The following is a 19,635-nucleotide window of genomic DNA, read 5'->3' as shown; positions in this document are numbered from 1 at the left end:
ACAAATCTTTCCTACTGATGAGTCAACAGGGTCAATAGAAGGTAGGCTCTGAGGGTCTTGACACGTTCCTGAATAATAAAGCAACACCTGAGGGAATGGCATCTAAAACAATTGCAAAATCTTTAGGCTTTACAGGGACCTTGTAAAGTGATAAGACTTCCTTATAACTTAGTAAAAGACCCTCTGCATTTACCAGTTGGCTCACCAATAGGATATTATTTCAGAACCAATATTCTAAAAACAAAGAAAATTCAGAAAATTCAGCCCACCATACTCATGAGTGTTCATGACAACAGTTTTCCTAATGTAATGGGTACGGTTTCTTCACAGAAAGTTGAAAAGAATCTATCTCCTTGCTTATTTTACCGTAAGTATATAAAGATAGAGCGCCATATGTTAGCCTAGAGATACCGTCAGCCCTGGTAATTAGGACTCTTCCTTTTAAAGATAAGTCCCTCTGTAGCCATAGATTTAGCTTCTACGGGTTTTTAGAATAAGCCCTGCCGGTTCCGCGGTGCGCAGGGTCGTCACTAGTTACCACAAACACAACGTCATACATAAACCCCGCCTATTCCCAAAAGGGGATTTTAACCATAAATTGGGCCACACTGCTAACCGAATGCCTAATAATAACCTTAAATGAAGACAAAAAGCAATAACATGTGATATAGCCCATTTTTACTCTGTGGCTGTGATAACTAGTGACAACCAGTCCCCAGCGAGAACCTGGAGCATCTCAAGATGGCGGCTGAGCGGAGGATGAGGATGATATCGGGTCGGGGTTGTGTGACTGTGTTTCTGGCCGTGTTGTGCACCTTCTCCGCCGGGACCTGCGACGAACAGGTGCCGCTGATGCTATGGACGAGTGAAGGGTAAGAGCCGTGTGTGTGGTTTTGGTCTGGGGATGCGTTTGTCACTGTGCAAGCTGGTTGACATCTTGTCATTCATATTCCTAGCGGGGATCCTATTTGCTCGCTATCAAACCACCTTATATTTTGGCAATTCATCTGTGAAGCCACTAGCCAGTAAGGGAAATAAAAAACGTTACTCGAAGTATCATTAAAAAAAACATTAACAATATTTTCACATGACCCTCCCCTTGTACTGTAAAAACATGTGCACACCCTCTCCCCTCGTAAAATTAACTAAAAAAAGAATGATTGCTACCACAAATAACAGCCCTGTGTTTATAGACGTGGTTATCGACTTCACATCTTCAGCATGGTTTTATGGCACTGTCGATGCCACACAGTGTTATGGGCCAGAAGGTTGAGGACTCACCGACCACCACAAACCAGGTCCCTCTCCCTCTCTCGTTACACTACTATCATAGCCGGCTGCAAACAATTATCAGCTAGGGGGAAATTATATGTTGACGCTATATTTATACTTATGTTAAATATATGCACATTTTCCAACCGGTTTCTGTGCCGATGCACCACACACAACCAATAAGCAATGCGTACCCAACCTGGTCTCAGAACATTTCGTATGATTCTTTAGATAAATCCGAGACACTCCATATTAGTATGATATGTTTCGTATGGTATTTATTAATTTGTTGATGTCCATCATCCATTTCGTATGATATGTTACGAATTCCAATTGGTTTTGGCTAACATTAGCTAGGTCAGTGGTTAAGGATAGAAGTTAGGTTAAAGTTTTAGGGTTAGGGAAAGGTTTAGCTAACATGCTAAGTAGTTAAAAAGTTACTAATTAGCAAAATTGCTAAAGTTGTCCATGATGAGATTTGAACACAACCTTTGGGTTGCTAGACGTTCACATTATATCTGCATTTTGTACCTTTAAATACATTTAAAAAGTTAAATGACAAATATTTAGGCTATATTGAAGCATTAGGTTCGAGGCTGAGGAATAGCCACTCGGGTCAAAAGGAGGAGGAGCGATGGCTTTCAGAAAGGATTCACACCCCTTTACCTTTTCCAGATGTTGTTGTGTTACAGCCTGAATGTATTAAATTGTGATTTTGTGTCACTGGCTTACACACAATACTCTGTGTGCAATAATAGTGTTTAATATGATTTTTTGAATGACTACCTCATCTCTGTACCCCCACACATACAATTATCCGTAAGATCCCTCAGTCAAGCAGTGCATTTTTTACCAGAAGGGAAACTATTGGTAACAACAACAAAAAATGGTGAAGTTACTCATTACACTTTGGATGGTGAATCAATAAACCCAGTCACTACAAAGATACAGGTGTCCTTCCTAACTCAGTTGCCGGAGAAGAAGGAAATGAGGCCAGGGGTGACTTTAAAACAGTTACAGAGTTTAATGGCTGTGATAGGAGAACTGAGGATGGATCAACAATATTGTAGTTAATACACAACACTAACCTAAATGACAGAGTGAAGATAAGGAAGCCCTGTACAGAATACAAATATTCCAAAACATGCGTCCTATTTGCAAGAAGGCACTAAAGTAAAACTGCCAAAAATGTGGCAAAGAAATGAACTTTTATGTTCTGAATAGAAAGCATTATGTTTGGGGCAAACACAACACTTCACTGAATACCACTCTTCCAGTGTTTCCGTTAGGAAAAATGTGACGGCGGATATTTAACTGGCAACATTTTAATTTGCCGGACATTTGAGAAATTTATCGGACCCATATGCATTGGGTGCATAACCTTATCAGAACGTCCACCCACGGTGCTCAGAATGACAGAAATCACATGCAAGTCCACCCACGGTGCTCAGAATGACAGAAATCACATGCAAGTCCACCCACGGTGCTCAGAATGACAGAAATCACAAGTCGAGGATGCAACTATGTGCCGTCCTTGTTACCGAATTCTGATGTGCACTTTGAATATGTTCAAATAACTTTTCACATTTACTTTTCCTCAGCCAAGAAGATGAGTAAATAACAGCAAAATCACTAGCCGATGTCAATCTACTATAGTATGAAAAGTTTAGGCTACCTATTATATTGGTCAGCTCATCGAGAAAGAAATGTCCAATTCCAACAGTCTCTGGCACAGTTGTTGGACGATGGATCCCAGATTCATATAACCAGTAGGCCTAGTCTACATAAAGATAATGTTGTCTGATGAAACAGATCAGAACGTTTATCTTAAGATGTTGATAAACTATTTCTTCACATTTATAAATGCAGCAATGCACGCAAGGCAGTAGGCGCGCGAATGTTTGTTCCATAATGCAATTAGCAGGAAAACACTATTGTCAAAAGGGCACCGAGCTGCTTCACGAGACAGAGATGAAAATATCTGTTAGAAATTTAGAAAGAGAAGAGATCTAATAGGCTACTTTGAAGCAAGATAAAAACGTTCAGGTTTCAAACAAGGATATGTTTTCAAAATGCCTGCTGCCTCCAGCTCACTGCAAAGGGGTGTGTGACACGGTGATGACGCTTGATGCTGATCTCACAACAACTGGGAACTCTGGGAAATCTCCAACTTCAGTGCATTCAAGACAACTGGGAACTCTGGGAAATCTCCAACTTCAGTGCATTCAAGACAACTGGGAACTCTGGGAAATCTCCAACTTCAGTGCATTCAAGACAACTGGGGGGAAAAAACAAGCTTCGACTGTGGCGGTCATGAAATTTTGTCAGCTGGTGATTGTCTTTCATTTCTAAACATGTTTTCACTTTGTCATTATGGGGTATTGATGTGTGTAGATGAGAAAAAAATGATTTATTACATTTTGATTTCAGGCTGTAACACAACAACATGTGGAATAATTCAAGGGGTTGAATACTTCCTGAGGGCCCTGTACTTAGTTTTACCTGCATTCAATACTAATTTCAGGTCAATAAAGTTTTTCTGTAATACAATGAAGGTAGCCTTTAGTTCAGAGAGCCTGGTCAACCAGAGGGGCGTACATAACAGTGTCATCAACATACAAGTGCAGGTTACAGTTGTTTGCTGACAAGTCAGTATTGTTAATGTAAAAAGTACAGGACTCGGAATTTACCCATGTGGGACACCTTTTGTAATGTCCAGACAACCGGATTTAACACCCATCAGTAGATACACATAGAGTTTTATATGTCAAGTCATTTTTAAACCAGTTACATGCAGCCTGGTCTTGGCCAGTTGAGAAAAGCCTCAGAGTTAGCAGTGAGTGATCAACAGTATCAAAAGCCTTTGACAGGTCAATGAAGAGGGCAGCAGAACGTTACCTTTTATCCGTTAACCACATCATTTATAACTAGGGATGGACCAAGCATATCAGCCCCAGTGGATTTTTTTAAACCTAAGTCTTGTACAAGTCGTCTGGAACATCAAAGGTAGCAAATTGTTGAAATGAGAACAAAGATTCACTAGAAGTTGACGGGTTAACCGTCGAGTCAGCTAGAGGTTGGCAGAGGAAAGAGCAGTCGATTGACTGACCAGCATAAATTAAACCATTGTTCTCTCATAAAAAGGCTGCTGAGATAAAATTATGATTTAAAAGCATCACTTATCCCATTCTTCTGAGTTACGATGTCAGAGTAGAAGAATAGGAATTTGTACGCTTCAGCACATTACTTCGTTACAAAATCTCAGTTCTTTGCTCCATTCATCTTTCCCTCGATCCTGACTAGTCTCCCAGTCCCTGTAAAACATCCCCACAGCATGATGATGCTGCCACCACCATGCTTCACCGTAGGGATGGTGCCAGGTTTCCTCCAGTCGTGATGCTTTGCATTCAGGCCAAAGGGTTAAATCTTGGTTTCATCAGACCAGAGAATCTTGTTTCTCATGGTCTGAGAGTCATTTAGGTGCCTTGTTGTTGGTCTGATGAAACCAAGATTGAACTCTTGCACCTTATCTAACTCTCCATCGTGAGTCTCATACACTGAAAAAAGAAAAACCGGGTCGCAGGTCGCCTAGCGGCTACATTTGAGCCAACATTGAGAACATTGAGCATTGAGCCAGTAAACCAAAGATTGTTGGTTCGAATCACCGAACCAACAAGGTGAAAAATCTTGCCCTTGAGCAAGGCACTTCACCCTAATTGCTCGTGTAAGTCACTCTGCTTAAGAGTGTCTGCTAAATGACTAAAATTCAAATAAAAAAATGAACACCACACTAACAAAAGGCTCAGAATCAGAATGGAGAACAATCAGCATCTTTATTTGTGTGATTTAAAATTGTTATTTAAAAAAAAAAAATGTGTTGTTTGTTCTCCATCCACCCCTGATACCATTTCCATTGTCATATTGACGAGAGAGGACCAATGGCGCTGAAGCAGATGGCTGCTGTTTTACGATCCCGGAACCACTTGTGTTTTTTTGCGTTATTTGTAATTTATTTTGTTATTATGTTTCTGCCACTGTGTCTTATGACCGAAAAGAGCGTCTAGATATCAGGACATTACTCACCCCGTACTGGAGTACTTTTTCTTCAACGAGTCGGATGGGAAGGATTTATTTCAGATGCCCGACAAGGCCCTCATCCCCCTCATTCGCAGGAGAAAGAGACGGAGGTATTGGGGATGAAGGTCCGGGTGTAAGGATCCGACGCTGAGAGGATAATCTACCTTCACCGTCGGTCCTATTAGCCAACGTACAATCAATCGATAATAAAATAGACCAGCTACGATCACGTATATCCTACCAACGGGACATTAAAAACGGTAACATCAGGGGCCTCCCGGGTGGCGCAGTGGTCCACCAGAGTCTCTGGGTTCGCGCCCAGGCTCTGTCGCAGCCGGCCGCGACCGGGAGGTCCGTGGGGCGACGCACAATTGGCATAGCGTCGTTCGGGGTAGGGAGGGTTTGGCCGGTAGGGATATCCTTGTCTCATCGCGCTCCAGCGACTCCTGTGGCGGGCCGGGCGCAGTGCGCGCCAACCAAGGGGGCCAGGTACACGGTGTTTCCTCCGACACATTGGTGCGGCTGGCTTCCGGGTTGGAGGCGCGCTGTGTTAAGAAGCAGTACGGCTGGTTGGGTTGTGCTTCGGAGAACGCATGGCTTTCGACCTTCGTCTCTCCCGAGCCCGTACGGGAGTTGTAGCGATGAGACAAGGTAGTAATTACTAGCGATTGGATACCACGAAAATTGGGGAGAAAATGGGATAAAAATTATTTTAAAAAATTAATAAAAAAAAAAAAAAAAACGGTAACATATTATGTTTCACTGAGTCGTGGCTGAATGACGACATTACGAACATTCAGCTGGCGGGTTTTAAGTGGTTTCGGCAGGGTAGAACCGCGGCCTCTGGTAAGACAAGGGGTGGTGGTCTATGTATATTTGTAAACAAAAGCTGGTGCTGGTGCAAGAAAGTCTCAAGGTTTTGCTCGCCTGAGGTAGAGTATCTCATGATAAGCTGTAGACCACACTATCTACCTAGAGAGTTTTCATCTGTATTTTCGTTGCTGTCTATATACCACCACAAACCAATGCTGGCACTAAGACTGCGCTCAATGAGCTGTATAAGGTCATAAGCAAACAGGAAAACGCTCATCCTGAGACGTGGCTCCTAGTGGCCGGGGACTTTAATGCAGGGAAACTCATCCGTTTTACCTAATTTCTACCAGCATGTTTAATGTGCAACCAGAGGGGAAACAACTCTAGATCTCCTTTACGATACACACAGAGACTCATACAAAGCTCTCCCTCTCCCTCCATTTGGCAAATCTGACCATAACTCTATCCTCCTGATTCCTGCTATCAAGCAAAAACTAAAGCAGGAAGCACCAGTGACTCTGTCAATAAGAAAGTGAAGCAGATGCTAAGCTACAGGACTGTTTTGCTAGCACAAACTGGAATATGCTCCGGGATTCTTCCGATGGCATTGAGGAGTACACCACATCAGTTATCAGCTTCATCAATAAGTGCATCGACGACGTCGTCCCCCATAGTGACATTACGTATATACCCCAACCAGAAGCCATGGATTACAGCCACATCCGCACTGAGCTAAAGGATAAAGCTGACGCTTTCAGGGAGCGGGACTCTAACACGGAAGCCTGCAAGAGATCCCGCTATGCCCTCTGACAAACCATCAAACAGGCAAAGTGTCAATACAGGATTAAGATTGAATCCTACTACACCGGCTCTGACGCACGTCGGATGTGGCAGGGCTTGTAAACTATTACAGGCTAGAAAGGGAAGCACAGCCGCGAGCTGCCCAGTGACACGAGCCTACCAGACGAGCTAAATCACTTCTATGCTCACTTCGAGGCAAGTAACACTGAAGCATGCATGAGAGCATCAGCTGTTCCGGACGACTGTGTGATCACGCTCTCCGTAGCCGATGTGAGTAAGACCTTTAAGAAGGGCAACATTCACGGGCCTGTAGGACCTGCCTTGTTGATAGTGCTGTTAAGAAGGCAGAAACTAGGGCCTGTAGGACATGCCTTGTTGATAGTGTTGTTAAGAAGGCAGAAACTAGAGCCTGTAGGACCTGCCTTGTTGATAGTGTTGTTAAGAAGGTAGAAACTAGGGCCTGTAGGACCTGCCTTGTTGATAGTGTTGTTAAGAAGGCAGAAACTAGGGCCTGTAGGACATGCCTTGTTGATAGTGTTGTTAAGAAGGCAGAAACTAGAGCCTGTAGGACCTGCCTTGTTGATAGTGTTGTTAAGAAGGTAGAAACTAGGGCCTGTAGGACCTGCCTTGTTGATAGTGTTGTTAAGAAGGTAGAAACTAGGGCCTGTAGGACCTGTCTTGTTGATAGTGTTGTTAAGAAGGTAGAAACTAGGGCCTGTAGGACCTGCCTTGTTGATAGTGTTGTTAAGAAGGTAGAAACTAGGGCCTGTAGGACCTGCCTTGTTGATAGTGCTGTTAAGAAGGTAGAAACTAGGGTCTGTAGGACCTGCATTGTTGACAGTGTTGTTAAGAAGGTAGAAACTAGGGCCTGTAGGACCTGCCTTGTTGATAGTGCTATTAAGGTAGAGCAGAGCTTTATTATGGACAGACTCCTCCCCATCTTAGCCACTGTTGTATCAATATATTGTGACCATGACAGTTTACAATCCAGGGTTACTCCAAGCAGTTTAGTCATCTCAACATGCTCAATTTCCACATGATATATTACAAGATTTAGATTAGGTTTAGGGTTTATTGAGTCTTTTGTTCCAATTACAATGCTTTAAGTTTTAGAAATATATTAAGGACTACCTTATTCCTTGCCACCCACTCTGAAACCATCTGCAGCTCTTTGTTAAGTGTTGCAGTCATTTCAGTCGCTGTGGTAGCTGGCGTGTTGAGTGTTGCAGTCATTTCAGTCGCTGTGGTAGCTGGCGTGTTTAGTGTTGAGTCATCCACATACACCCTGGCTTTACTGTTCCTCAAAGCCAATGGCAATTCATTAGTAAAGATTGAACAAAGTAAGGGGCCTAGACAGCTGCCCTGGGGAAATCCTGTTTCTACCTGGATTATGTTGGAGAGGCTTCCATTAAAGAACACCTCTGTGTTCTGTTAGACAGGTAACTCTTTATCCACATTATAGCAGGGGGTGTAAAGCCAAAACACCTGTTTTTCCAGCAGCAGACTATGATCAATAATGTCAAAAGCTGCACTGAAGTCTAACAAGACAGCCCCCACAATCATTTTATCATCAATTTCTCTCAGCCAATCGTCATTTGTGTAAGTGCAGTGCTTGTTGAATGTCCTTCTCTATAAGCGTGTTGAAAAGTTTGTCAATTATTTTTTTCTGTGAAATAGCATTGTATCTGGTGAAAAACAATTTTTTTCAGAAGTTTACTAAGGGTTGGTAACCCAGTTACTATTGACCCAGTTACTATTGTTGGGAATGCAGAATGACTTTAGTTTCCCTCCAGGCTTGAGGGCACACGCTCTCTAGTCGGTTTAAATTGAAGATGTGGCAATATCGTCCGCTGTTATCCTCAGTAATTGTCCATCCAAGTTGTCATACCCCGGTGGCTTGTCATTGTTGATAGACACCATAGTCCCTGTGCTCAAGAACACTAAGGTAACCTGCCTAAATGACTACCGACCCGTAGTACTCACGTCTGTAGTGCAATATTGACATGAAGTGCTTTGAAAGGCTGGTCATGGCTCACAACAACACCATTATCCCAGAAAGCCTAGACCCACTCTAATTTGCATACCGCCCCAACAGATCCACAGATGATACATCTCTATTGCACTCCACACTGCCCTTTCCCACCTGGACAAAAGGACCACCTATGTGAGAATGCTGTTCATTGACTACAGCTCAGCATTCAACACCATAGTGCCCTCAAAGCTCATCACTAAGCTAAGGATCCTGGGACTAAACTCCTCCCTCTGCAATTGGATCCTGGACTTCCTGACGGGCCGACCCCAGGGGGTAAGGGTAGGCAACAACACATCTGCCACGCTGATCCTCAACACAGGGGCCCCTCCTGTACTCCCTGTTCCCTCATGACTGCACGGCCAGGCACGACTACAACACCATCGTAAAGTTTGCCGATGACACAACAGTGGTAAGCCTGATCACTGACAACGACGAGACAGCCTATAGGGAGAAGGTCAGAGACCTGGCCATGTGGTGCCAGGACACCAACCTCTCCCTCAACGTGATCAAGACAAAGAAGATGATTGTGGACTACAGGAAAAGGAGGACCGAGTACGCCCCCATTCTCATCGATGGGGCTGCAGTGGAGCAGGTTGAGAGCTTCAAGTTCCTTGGTGTCCACGTCACCATCAAATTATCATGGTCCAAGCACACCAAGACAGTCGTGAAGAGGGCACGACAAGGCCTATGGGTCCTCAGATCCTCAAAAGATTCTACAGCTGCACCATCGAGAGCATCCTGACTGGTTGCATCACCGCCTGGTATGGCAACTGCTCGGCCTCCGACCACAAGGCACTCAGAGGGTAGTGCGTACGGCTCAGTACATCACTGGGGACAAGCTTCCTGCCATCCATGACCTCTATACCAGGTGGTGTCAGAGGAAGCCCCTAAAAATTGTCAAAGACACCAGCCATCCTAGTCATAGACTGTCTGCTACCGCACAGCAAGCGGTACTGAGCGCCAAGTCTAGGTCCAAAAGGCTTCTTAACAGCTTCTACTCCCAAGCCATAAGACTCCTGAACAGCTAATCAAATGGCTACCCAGACCCCTCTTTTACGCTGCTGCTACTCTGTTTATTATCTATGCATAGTCACTTTAACTCTACATACATGTACATATTACCTCAATTACCTCGGTTAACTGGTGGCCCCGTACATTGACTCTGTACCGGTATCCCATGTATATACCCTCGCTATTATTATTTTACTGATGCTGTTTAATTATAATTTTTATTTTAAAAATGTACAAACACAAAAAATAAAATAAATAAATCTTAACTTCTTAAAGCGTTGTTGGTTTAATGGCTTGTATTCAGCAGTTCACTGTGAGGTCTACTACACCTGTTGTATTCAGCATTTCACTGTAAGGTCTACTACACCTGTTGTATTCAGCATTTCACTGTGAGGTCTACTACACCTGTTGTATTCAGCATTTCACTGTGAGGTCTACTACACCTGTTGTATTCAGCATTTCACTGTGAGGTCTACTACACCTGTTGTATTCAGCATTTCACTGTGAGGTCTACTACACCTGTTGTATTCAGCATTTCACTGTAAGGTCTACTACACCTGTTGTATTCAGCATTTCACTGTGAGGTCTACTACACCTGTTGTATTCGGCATTTCACTGTGAGGTCTCCTACACCTGTTGTATTCGGCATTTCACTGTGAGGTCTACTACACCTGTTGTATTCAGCATTTCACTGTGAGGTCTTCTACACCTGTTGTATTCAGCATTTCACTGTGAGGTCTACTACACCTGTTGTATTCAGCATTTCACTGTGAGGTCTACTACACCTGTTGTATTCAGCATTTCACTGTGAGGTCTACTACACCTGTTGTATTCAGCATTTCACTGTGAGGTCTACTACACCTGTTGTATTCAGCATTTCACTGTGAGGTCTACTACACCTGTTGTATTCAGCATTTCACTGTAAGGTCTACTACACCTGTTGTATTCAGCATTTCACTGTAAGGTCTACTACACCTGTTGTATTCAGCATTTCACTGAGGTCTACTACACCTGTTGTATTCAGCATTTCACTGTGAGGTCTACTACACCTGTTGTATTCAGCATTTCACTGTAAGGTCTACTACACCTGTTGTATTCAGCATTTCACTGAGGTCTACTACACCTGTTGTATTCAGCATTTCACTGTGAGGTCTACTACACCTGTTGTATTCAGCATTTCACTGTAAAGTCTACTACACCTGTTGTATTCAGCATTTCACTGTAAGGTCTACTACACCTGTTATATTCAGCATTTCACAGTGAGGTCTACTACACCTGTTGTATTCAGCATTTCACTGTGAGGTCTACTACACCTGTTGTATTCAGCATTTCACTGTGAGGTCTACTACACCTGTTGTATTCAGCATTTCACTGTGAGGTCTACTACACCTGTTGTATTCAGCATTTCACTGTGAGGTCTACTACACCTGTTGTATTCAGCATTTCACTGTGACAAATAACATTTTATTTGAATATCAAATATGAAACAAGTTTTACCTCAGTACCATATCCCTACCAGCTCTCTGAAAAGTAACATCAACAATACTTTCCTGTGGATTTTGTGTTTAAAATTTATAGCAGCTGAAGGACAAACCACACAGAAAACCGGTAGAATAAGTTTAAATGTATTTTGGTGTATTACAGCCTGATTAATCAGACTAACCCAAGAGCTGCTTTTTACTTTGGAAATGTAACATTGGTTTGCTTGTCAGGCACGTCCTCTTAGTTTTTCCTGTTTCCTGTTTCCTGTCCCTCCTGAACGATGTCAGGTCTAGTCTGCCGTCCCAAGCTGTTCCTGCTGCTGGTCACATAGTGGGTATCAGTCAGCTGAGCTCATACCTGGAGACCGCCCTGAGGTCATCCCCGCACAACGTAATGCTCTTCCTGCAGGACAAGGTAACACACACCACACAAACCTACCTTAGTAACCCGTATACGACAAACCTACCTTAGTAACCCGTATATTAGTTAGTCTATGTCTTTTACCGTGTGACTCCCTCTCCCTCTCTGTCTCTCCCTCTTGCTCTCCCTCCCCGTCTCTCTCTCTCTCCGTCTCTCCCTCTTGCTCTCTCTCCCTGTCTCTCCCTCTCCCCGTCTCTTGCTCGCTCTCCCCGTCTCTTGCTCGCTCTCCCTGTCTCTCTCCCCGTCTCTTGCTCGCTCTCCCCGTCTCTCTCCCCCGTCTCTTGCTCGCTCTCCCCGTCTCTTGCTCGCTCTCCCCGTCTCTCTCCCCGTCTCTTGCTCGCTCTCCCCGTCTCTCTCCCCCGTCTCTTGCTCGCTCTCCCCCGTCTCTTGCTCGCTCTCCCCGTCTCTTGCTCGCTCTCCCCGTCTCTTGCTCGCTCTCCCCGTCTCTCTCCCCCGTCTCTTGTTCGCTCTCCCCGTCTCTCTCCCCCGTCTCTTGTTCGCTCTCCCCGTCTCTCTCTCCCCCCCCCCCCCCCCCCAGATGAGCATTGAGGACTTCACCATGTACGGAGGGGCGTTTGGCAACAAGCAGGACAGTGCCTTCCCTAACCTCGAGGAGGCGCTCCTCTCCAGCCCTTCCCCATTGGTCCTGCCTGCCGTGGCCTGGCCAGCATCCAGTGCTGTGATTGGTCAGCTCCAGGACCAATTAGACACCTCTCCTCTCTTCATGGAACCAGAGACACTCAGCCAGCTACGACTCAACACTTCTACCCCCGCCCTGCTGGTCTTCAGACTACCCTACAGCACCGGGTATATATATATATATAACACACACACGATTCTGCTTATCTCACTGGTCTGTTTTTTATGGGTGTGGTTTATACAGATATGGGTGTGGTTTACCTGATTTTGGTTTCTAACAGGTCTGATCTGATGTCTGCTAAGGAGGTTCTCAATGGGAATGGTGAGTGCTCCAACGTTTTACTGGTCTACCGTTTTACCGGTCTACCGTTTTACCGGTCTACCGTTTTACCGGTCTACTGTTTTTTACAGTTTCACCGGTCTACCGTTTTACCGGTCTACTGTTTTTTACAGTTTCACCGGTCTACCGTTTTACCGGTCTAACATTTTACCGGTCTACTGTTTTACCGTTTCACCAGTCTACCGTTTTACTGGTCTACTGTTTTACCGTTTTACCGGTCTACTGTTTTACCGTTTCACCAGTCTACCGTTTTACCGGTCTACTGTTGAACCGTTTTACTGGTCTACCGTTTTACTGGTCTACCGTTTTTACCGGTCTACTGTTTTTACCGGTTTACCGGTCTACTGTTCTAGTAGTGTATTCTACTGTTCTACTGTACGGTGGCTCTGCTGGGACAAACATCACCTACATTCACTGTGTTCCTTATTACAGTATGTTGCAGATTGCTGAAGACTAACTTGTTGAGTGTGTGTTAGATGAGGTGATTGGACAGGTGATGAGCATTATGAAGAGCCAGTCTGTCCCCTACACTGCCATCTACACTGCAATGAGACCCTCACGGGTAAGTGTGTGTTAATCCATGTCTGTGTGTTTATTTGTTTGTCATATATATGGAAAGAGAGTTTACATTTATTAAACTTTCTAACTGTAAATCTGTCTGACGTACAGGACCAGTCAAAAGTTTGGACACCTACTCATTCAAGGGTTTGTCTTTATTTTTTACTATGTTCTACATTGTAGAATAATAGTGAAGACATCTAAACTATGAAATAACATGGAATCATGTAGTAACCAAAAAAGTGTTAAACAAATCTAAATATATTTTATATTTGAGATTCTTCAAAGAAGCCACCCTTTGCCTTGATGATAGCTTTGCACACACTTGGCATTCTCTCAACCAGCTTCATGAGGAATGCTTTTCCAACTGTCTTGAAGGAGTTCCCACATATGCTGAGCACTTGTTGGCTGCTTCTCCTTCACTCTACGGTCAGACTCATCCCAAACCATCTCAATTTGGTTGAGGTCGGGAGATTGTGGAGGCCAGGTCATCTGATGCAGCACTCCATCACTCTCCTTCTTGGTCAAATAGCCCTTACACAGCCTGGAGGTGTGTTGGGTCATTGTCCTGTTGAAAAACAAATGATAGTCCCACTAAGCACAAACCAGATGTAATGGCGTATCGCTGCAGAATGCTGTGGTTGCCATGCAGGTTAAGTGTGCCTTGAATTCTAAATAAATCACTGACAGTGTCACCAGCAAAGCACCCCCACATCATCACACCTCCTCCTCCATGCTTCACGGTGGGAACCAGACACCACACCTCCTCCTCCATGCTTCACGGTGGGAACCACACATGCGCAGATCATCCGTTCACCTACTCTGCGTCTCACAAAGACACGGCGGTTGGAACCAAAATTCTCTAATATGGACTCATCACACCAAAGGACAGATTTCCACCGGTCTAATGTCCACTGGTCGTGTTTCTTGGCCCAAGCAAGTCTCTTCTTATTATTGGTGTCCTTTAGTAGTGGTTTCTTTGCAGCAATTCAACCATGAAGGCCTGATTCACACAGTCTCCTCTGAACAGTTGATGTTGATGTGTCTGTTGCTTGAACTCTGTGAAGCATTTATTTAGGCTCCAATCTGAGGTGCAGTTAATTGCTACTTTCTGAGACTGGTAACTCTAATGAACTTATCCCGTGCAGAGAATGCTAAGTGTGTGCAAAGCTGTCAAAGCAAAGGGTGTCTACTTTGAATAATCTTAAATGTAAAATATATTTTGATTTGTTTAACACTTTTTTGGTTACTACATGTTTCCATATGTGTTATTTCATAGTTTTGATGTCTTCACTATTATTCTACAATGTAGAAAATAGTAAAAAATAAAGAAAAACCCTGGAATGAGTAGGTGTGTCCAAACTTTTGACTGGTACTGTATGTATGTATGTAATGTATGTGTGTGCGCGTGTGTCCTTGCAAATGGAACTGTCCATGCTATCCATCCAGAGCCCTCTGTCTGTCTATGATGTGTGGTTACCATCTCTCTCTCTGTCTCTATGGTGTGTGGTTACCACCTCTCTCTCTGTCTCTATGGTGTGTGGTTACCACCTCTCTCTATGTCTCTATGGTGTGTGGTTACCACCTCTCTGTCTCCCTAGGAGGTGTCATCGTCTCTGGATATGGAGGCTAGTGTGGGAGGAGGGCGCTCCCTATTGCAGTACGGAGACAGAAAGAGGGAGAGGGACAGACAGCGGGAGAGAGAAAGAGGAGAGAACCAAGTCAAGGAGAAGACAGGAGTCTACCCTCCAGTTGAGTTTAAGGTAAGATCTGTTTCTTTCTAACTTGTTTAAATGTGTTTAAAGGTCCAATGCGGCCGTTTTTATCTCAATATCAAATCATTTCTGGGTAACAATTAAGTACCTTACTGTGATTTGTTTTCTTTTAAAATGGTCAAAAAGAAACAAAAATAGCTTCTTAGCAAGAGGAATGTTCCAAGGAGGGGTCTGAGTGGGGAAACTGAAAACGAGCTGTTTTTGGTCTATTAACCTCTCTTGTGTACGTGAGACGTTAGCGTCCCACCTCTTCAACAGCCAGTGAAACTGCTGGGCACCAAATTCAAATACAGAAATACTCATTATAAAAATTCAGAAAACATAACATATTTCACATAGGTTTAAAGATTAACTTCTTGTGAATCCAACCACGGTGTCAGATTTAAAAAAATGCTTAATGGCGAAAGCATACCTTATGATTATTTGAGAACATAGCCCAGCAGACAAATCATTACAAACAGTAACCAGCCAAGTAGAAGTTACACAAGTCAGAAATAGAGATAAAATTAATCACTTACCTTTGATGATCTTCATATGGTTGCACTCAGCAGACATTAATTTACTCAATAAATGTTCCTTTTGTTTTGTATACCATACACTAGGAATATACACTAGGAATATACACTGGGTATACTGTACATTAGGAATATACACTGAGTATACTGTACATTAGGAATATACACTGGGTATACCGTACATTAGGAATATACACTGAGTATACCATACACTAGGAATATACACTGAGTATACCATACACTAGGAATATACACTGAGTATACCATACACTAGGAATATACACTGGGTATACCATACACTAGGAATATACACTAGGAATATACACTGGGTATACTGTACATTAGGAATATACACTGGGTATACCATACACTAGGAATATACACTGGGTATACCATACACTAGGAATATACACTGGGTATACCATACACTAGGAATATACACTAGGAATATACACTGGGTATACTGTACACTAGGAATATACACTGAGTATACCGTACACTAGGAATATACACTAGGAATATACACTGGGTATACTGTACATTAGGAATATACACTGGGTATACTGTACACTAGGAATATACACTGAGTATACCGTACACTAGGAATATACACTGAGTATACCGTACACTAGGAATATACACTGAGTATACTGTACATTAGGAATATACACTGAGTATACCGTACACTAGGAATATACACTGAGTATACCGTACACTAGGAATATACACTGAGTATACTGTACACTAGGAATATACACTGAGTATACCGTACACTAGGAATATACACTGAGTATACCGTACACTAGGAATATACACTGAGTATACCGTACACTAGGAATATACACTGAGTATACCGTACACTAGGAATATGCACTGGGTATACTGTACATTAGGAATATACACTGGGTATACTGTACATTAGGAATATACACTGAGTATACCGTACACTAGGAATATACACTGAGTATACCGTACACTAGGAATATACACTGGGTATACCGTACATTAGGAATATACACTGGGTATACCGTACACTAGGAATATACACTGGGTATACCATACACTAGGAATATACACTAGGAATATACACTGAGTATACTGTACATTAGGAATAAACACTGAGAATACCATACACTAGGAATATGCACTGAGTATACCGTACACTAGGAATATGCACTGAGTATACCGTACACTAGGAATATGCACTGAGTATACCGTACACTAGGAATATACACTGGGTATACCGTACACTAGGAATATACACTGGGTATACCGTACATTAGGAATATACACTGGGTATACTGTACACTAGGAATATACACTAGGAATATACACTGAGTATACTGTACATTAGGAATATACACTGAGTATACTGTACATTAGGAATATACACTGAGTATACCGTACACTAGGAATATACACTGGGTATACTGTACACTAGGAATATACACTAGGAATATACACTGAGTATACTGTACATTAGGAATATACACTGAGTATACTGTACATTAGGAATATACACTGAGTATACCGTACACTAGGAATATACACTGGGTATACTGTACACTAGGAATATACACTAGGAATATACACTGAGTATACTGTACATTAGGAATATACACTGAGTATACTGTACATTAGGAATATACACTGAGTATACTGTACATTAGGAATATACACTGAGTATACCGTACACTAGGAATATACACTAGGAATATACACTAGGAATATACACTGAGTATACTGTACATTAGGAATATACACTGAGTATACTGTACATTAGGAATATACACTGAGTATACCGTACACTAGGAATATACACTGGGTATACTGTACACTAGGAATATACACTAGGAATATACACTGAGTATACTGTACATTAGGAATATACACTGAGTATACTGTACATTAGGAATATACACTGAGTATACTGTACATTAGGAATATACACTGAGTATACTGTACATTAGGAATATACACTGAGTATACTGTACATTAGGAATATACACTGAGTATACCGTACATTAGGAATATACACTGAGTATACTGTACACTAGGAATATACACTAGGAATATACACTGGGTATACTGTACACTAGGAATATACACTGAGTATACTGTACATTAGGAATATACACTGAGTATACTGTACATTAGGAATATACACTGAGTATACTGTACATTAGGAATATACACTGAGTATACTGTACATTAGGAATATACACTGAGTATACTGTACATTAGGAATATACACTGAGTATACTGTACATTAGGAATATACACTGAGTATACTGTACACTAGGAATATACACTAGGAATATACACTGAGTATACTGTACATTAGGAATATACACTGAGTATACCGTACACTAGGAATATACACTGGGTATTCCGTACATTAGGAATATACACTGAGTATACCGTACACTAGGAATATACACTGAGTATACCGTACACTAGGAATATACACTGGGTATTCCGTACATTAGGAATATACACTGGGTATTCCGTACATTAGGAATATACACTGGGTATACTGTACACTAGGAATATACACTGAGTATACCATATACCGTACATTAGGAATATACACTGAGTATACTGTACACTAGGAATATACACTGGGTATACTGTACACTAGGAATATACACTGAGTATACTGTACACTAGGAATATACACTGGGTATACCGTACATTAGGAATATACACTGAGTATACCGTACACTAGGAATATACACTGGGTATACCGTACATTAGGAATATACACTGAGTATACCATACACTAGGAATATAGAGGGTGGGGCTTAAGCTGCATCCCTGTCTCACCCCCCGGCCCTGTCTCACCCCCCGGCCCTGTCTCACCCCCCGGCCCTGTCTCACCCCCCGGCCCTGTCTCACCCCCCGGCCCTGTCTCACCCCCCGGCCCTGTCTCACCTCACGGCCCTGTGGAAAGAAATGTGTGTTTTCTGCCAATTTTAACCGCACACTTGTTGTTTGATAAATGGATTTTATAATGTCGTATGTTTTTCCCCCAACGCCACTTTAAATTAATTTGTCTAACAGACCCTCAAGCCAAATTGAGTCAATCTTTTTTGAAACCAACAAAGCATGAGAAGACTTTGCCTTTGTTTTGGTTTGTCAATTAGGGTGTGCAGGGTGAAGACGTGGTCTGTCGTAAGGTAATTTGGTAAAAAAACAATTTGACATTTGCTCAGTACGTTGTTTCACTGAGGAAATGTACGAGTCTGCTGTTAATGATAATGCAGAGGATTTTCCCACGGTTGCTGTTGACGCATATCCCACGGTAGTTTTTGGGGTCAAATTTGTCTCCACTTTTGTGGATTGGGGTGATCAGTCCTTGGTTCCAAATATTGTGGTAGATGCCAGATCTGAGGATGATGTTTATGTATAGCCAATTGGAATTTGTGGTCTGGATATTTTATAATTTCATGTAGGATACCATCAACCCCACAGGCCTTTTTGGGTTGGAGGGTTTGTATTTTGTCCTGTAATTCATTCAAGGTAATTGGAGAATCCAGTGGGTTCTGGTAGTCTTTAATAGTTGATTCTAATATTTATTTGTATTTAACCATGTATATATTTTTGCTGTTTGTTCTTTGTTATAGAGCCCAAAATATTGGAGAAGTGGTTTACCCATACATCTCAGTTTTGGACAGATAACTCGTTTTGTTGTTGTTTGTTTAGTGTTTCCAATTTTCCCAGAAGTGGTTAGATTCTATGGATTCTTCAATTACATTGAGCTGATTTCTGACGTGCTGTTCCTTCTTTTTCCGTAGTGTATTTCTGTATTGTTTTAGTGATTCACCATAGTGAAGGAGTAGACTCTGGTTTTATGGGTCTATGTTCTTGGTTAGACAGGTTTCTCAATTTCTTTCTTAG

At 42.5% G+C, this 19,635-nt stretch overlaps 1 protein-coding gene across 1 annotated transcript in view; it reads left to right on the top strand.

Annotated features, from left to right (window-relative positions):
- The first annotated feature begins 552 nt into the window (after nt 1-552).
- Nucleotides 553-19,635, top strand: part of LOC129861379 (V-type proton ATPase subunit S1-like) — a 29,408-nt gene continuing 10,325 nt past the window's right edge. Inside the window, exons 1-6 of the mRNA XM_055932771.1 lie at nt 553-872; nt 11,776-11,902; nt 12,447-12,715; nt 12,829-12,869; nt 13,364-13,449; nt 15,047-15,208. Of these exons, the coding sequence (XP_055788746.1) occupies nt 742-872; nt 11,776-11,902; nt 12,447-12,715; nt 12,829-12,869; nt 13,364-13,449; nt 15,047-15,208 (816 nt within the window). The 5' untranslated portion in view covers nt 553-741. The remainder of the gene's footprint in view (nt 873-11,775; nt 11,903-12,446; nt 12,716-12,828; nt 12,870-13,363; nt 13,450-15,046; nt 15,209-19,635) is intronic.

This window comes from Salvelinus fontinalis, chromosome 8 (assembly GCF_029448725.1).
Source record: "Salvelinus fontinalis isolate EN_2023a chromosome 8, ASM2944872v1, whole genome shotgun sequence".
In the NCBI taxonomy this organism is placed as follows: Eukaryota; Metazoa; Chordata; class Actinopteri; order Salmoniformes; family Salmonidae; genus Salvelinus; species Salvelinus fontinalis.
Note: the sequence above shows the minus strand (reverse complement) of the source record. Positions and strands in the feature narration are given on the sequence as shown.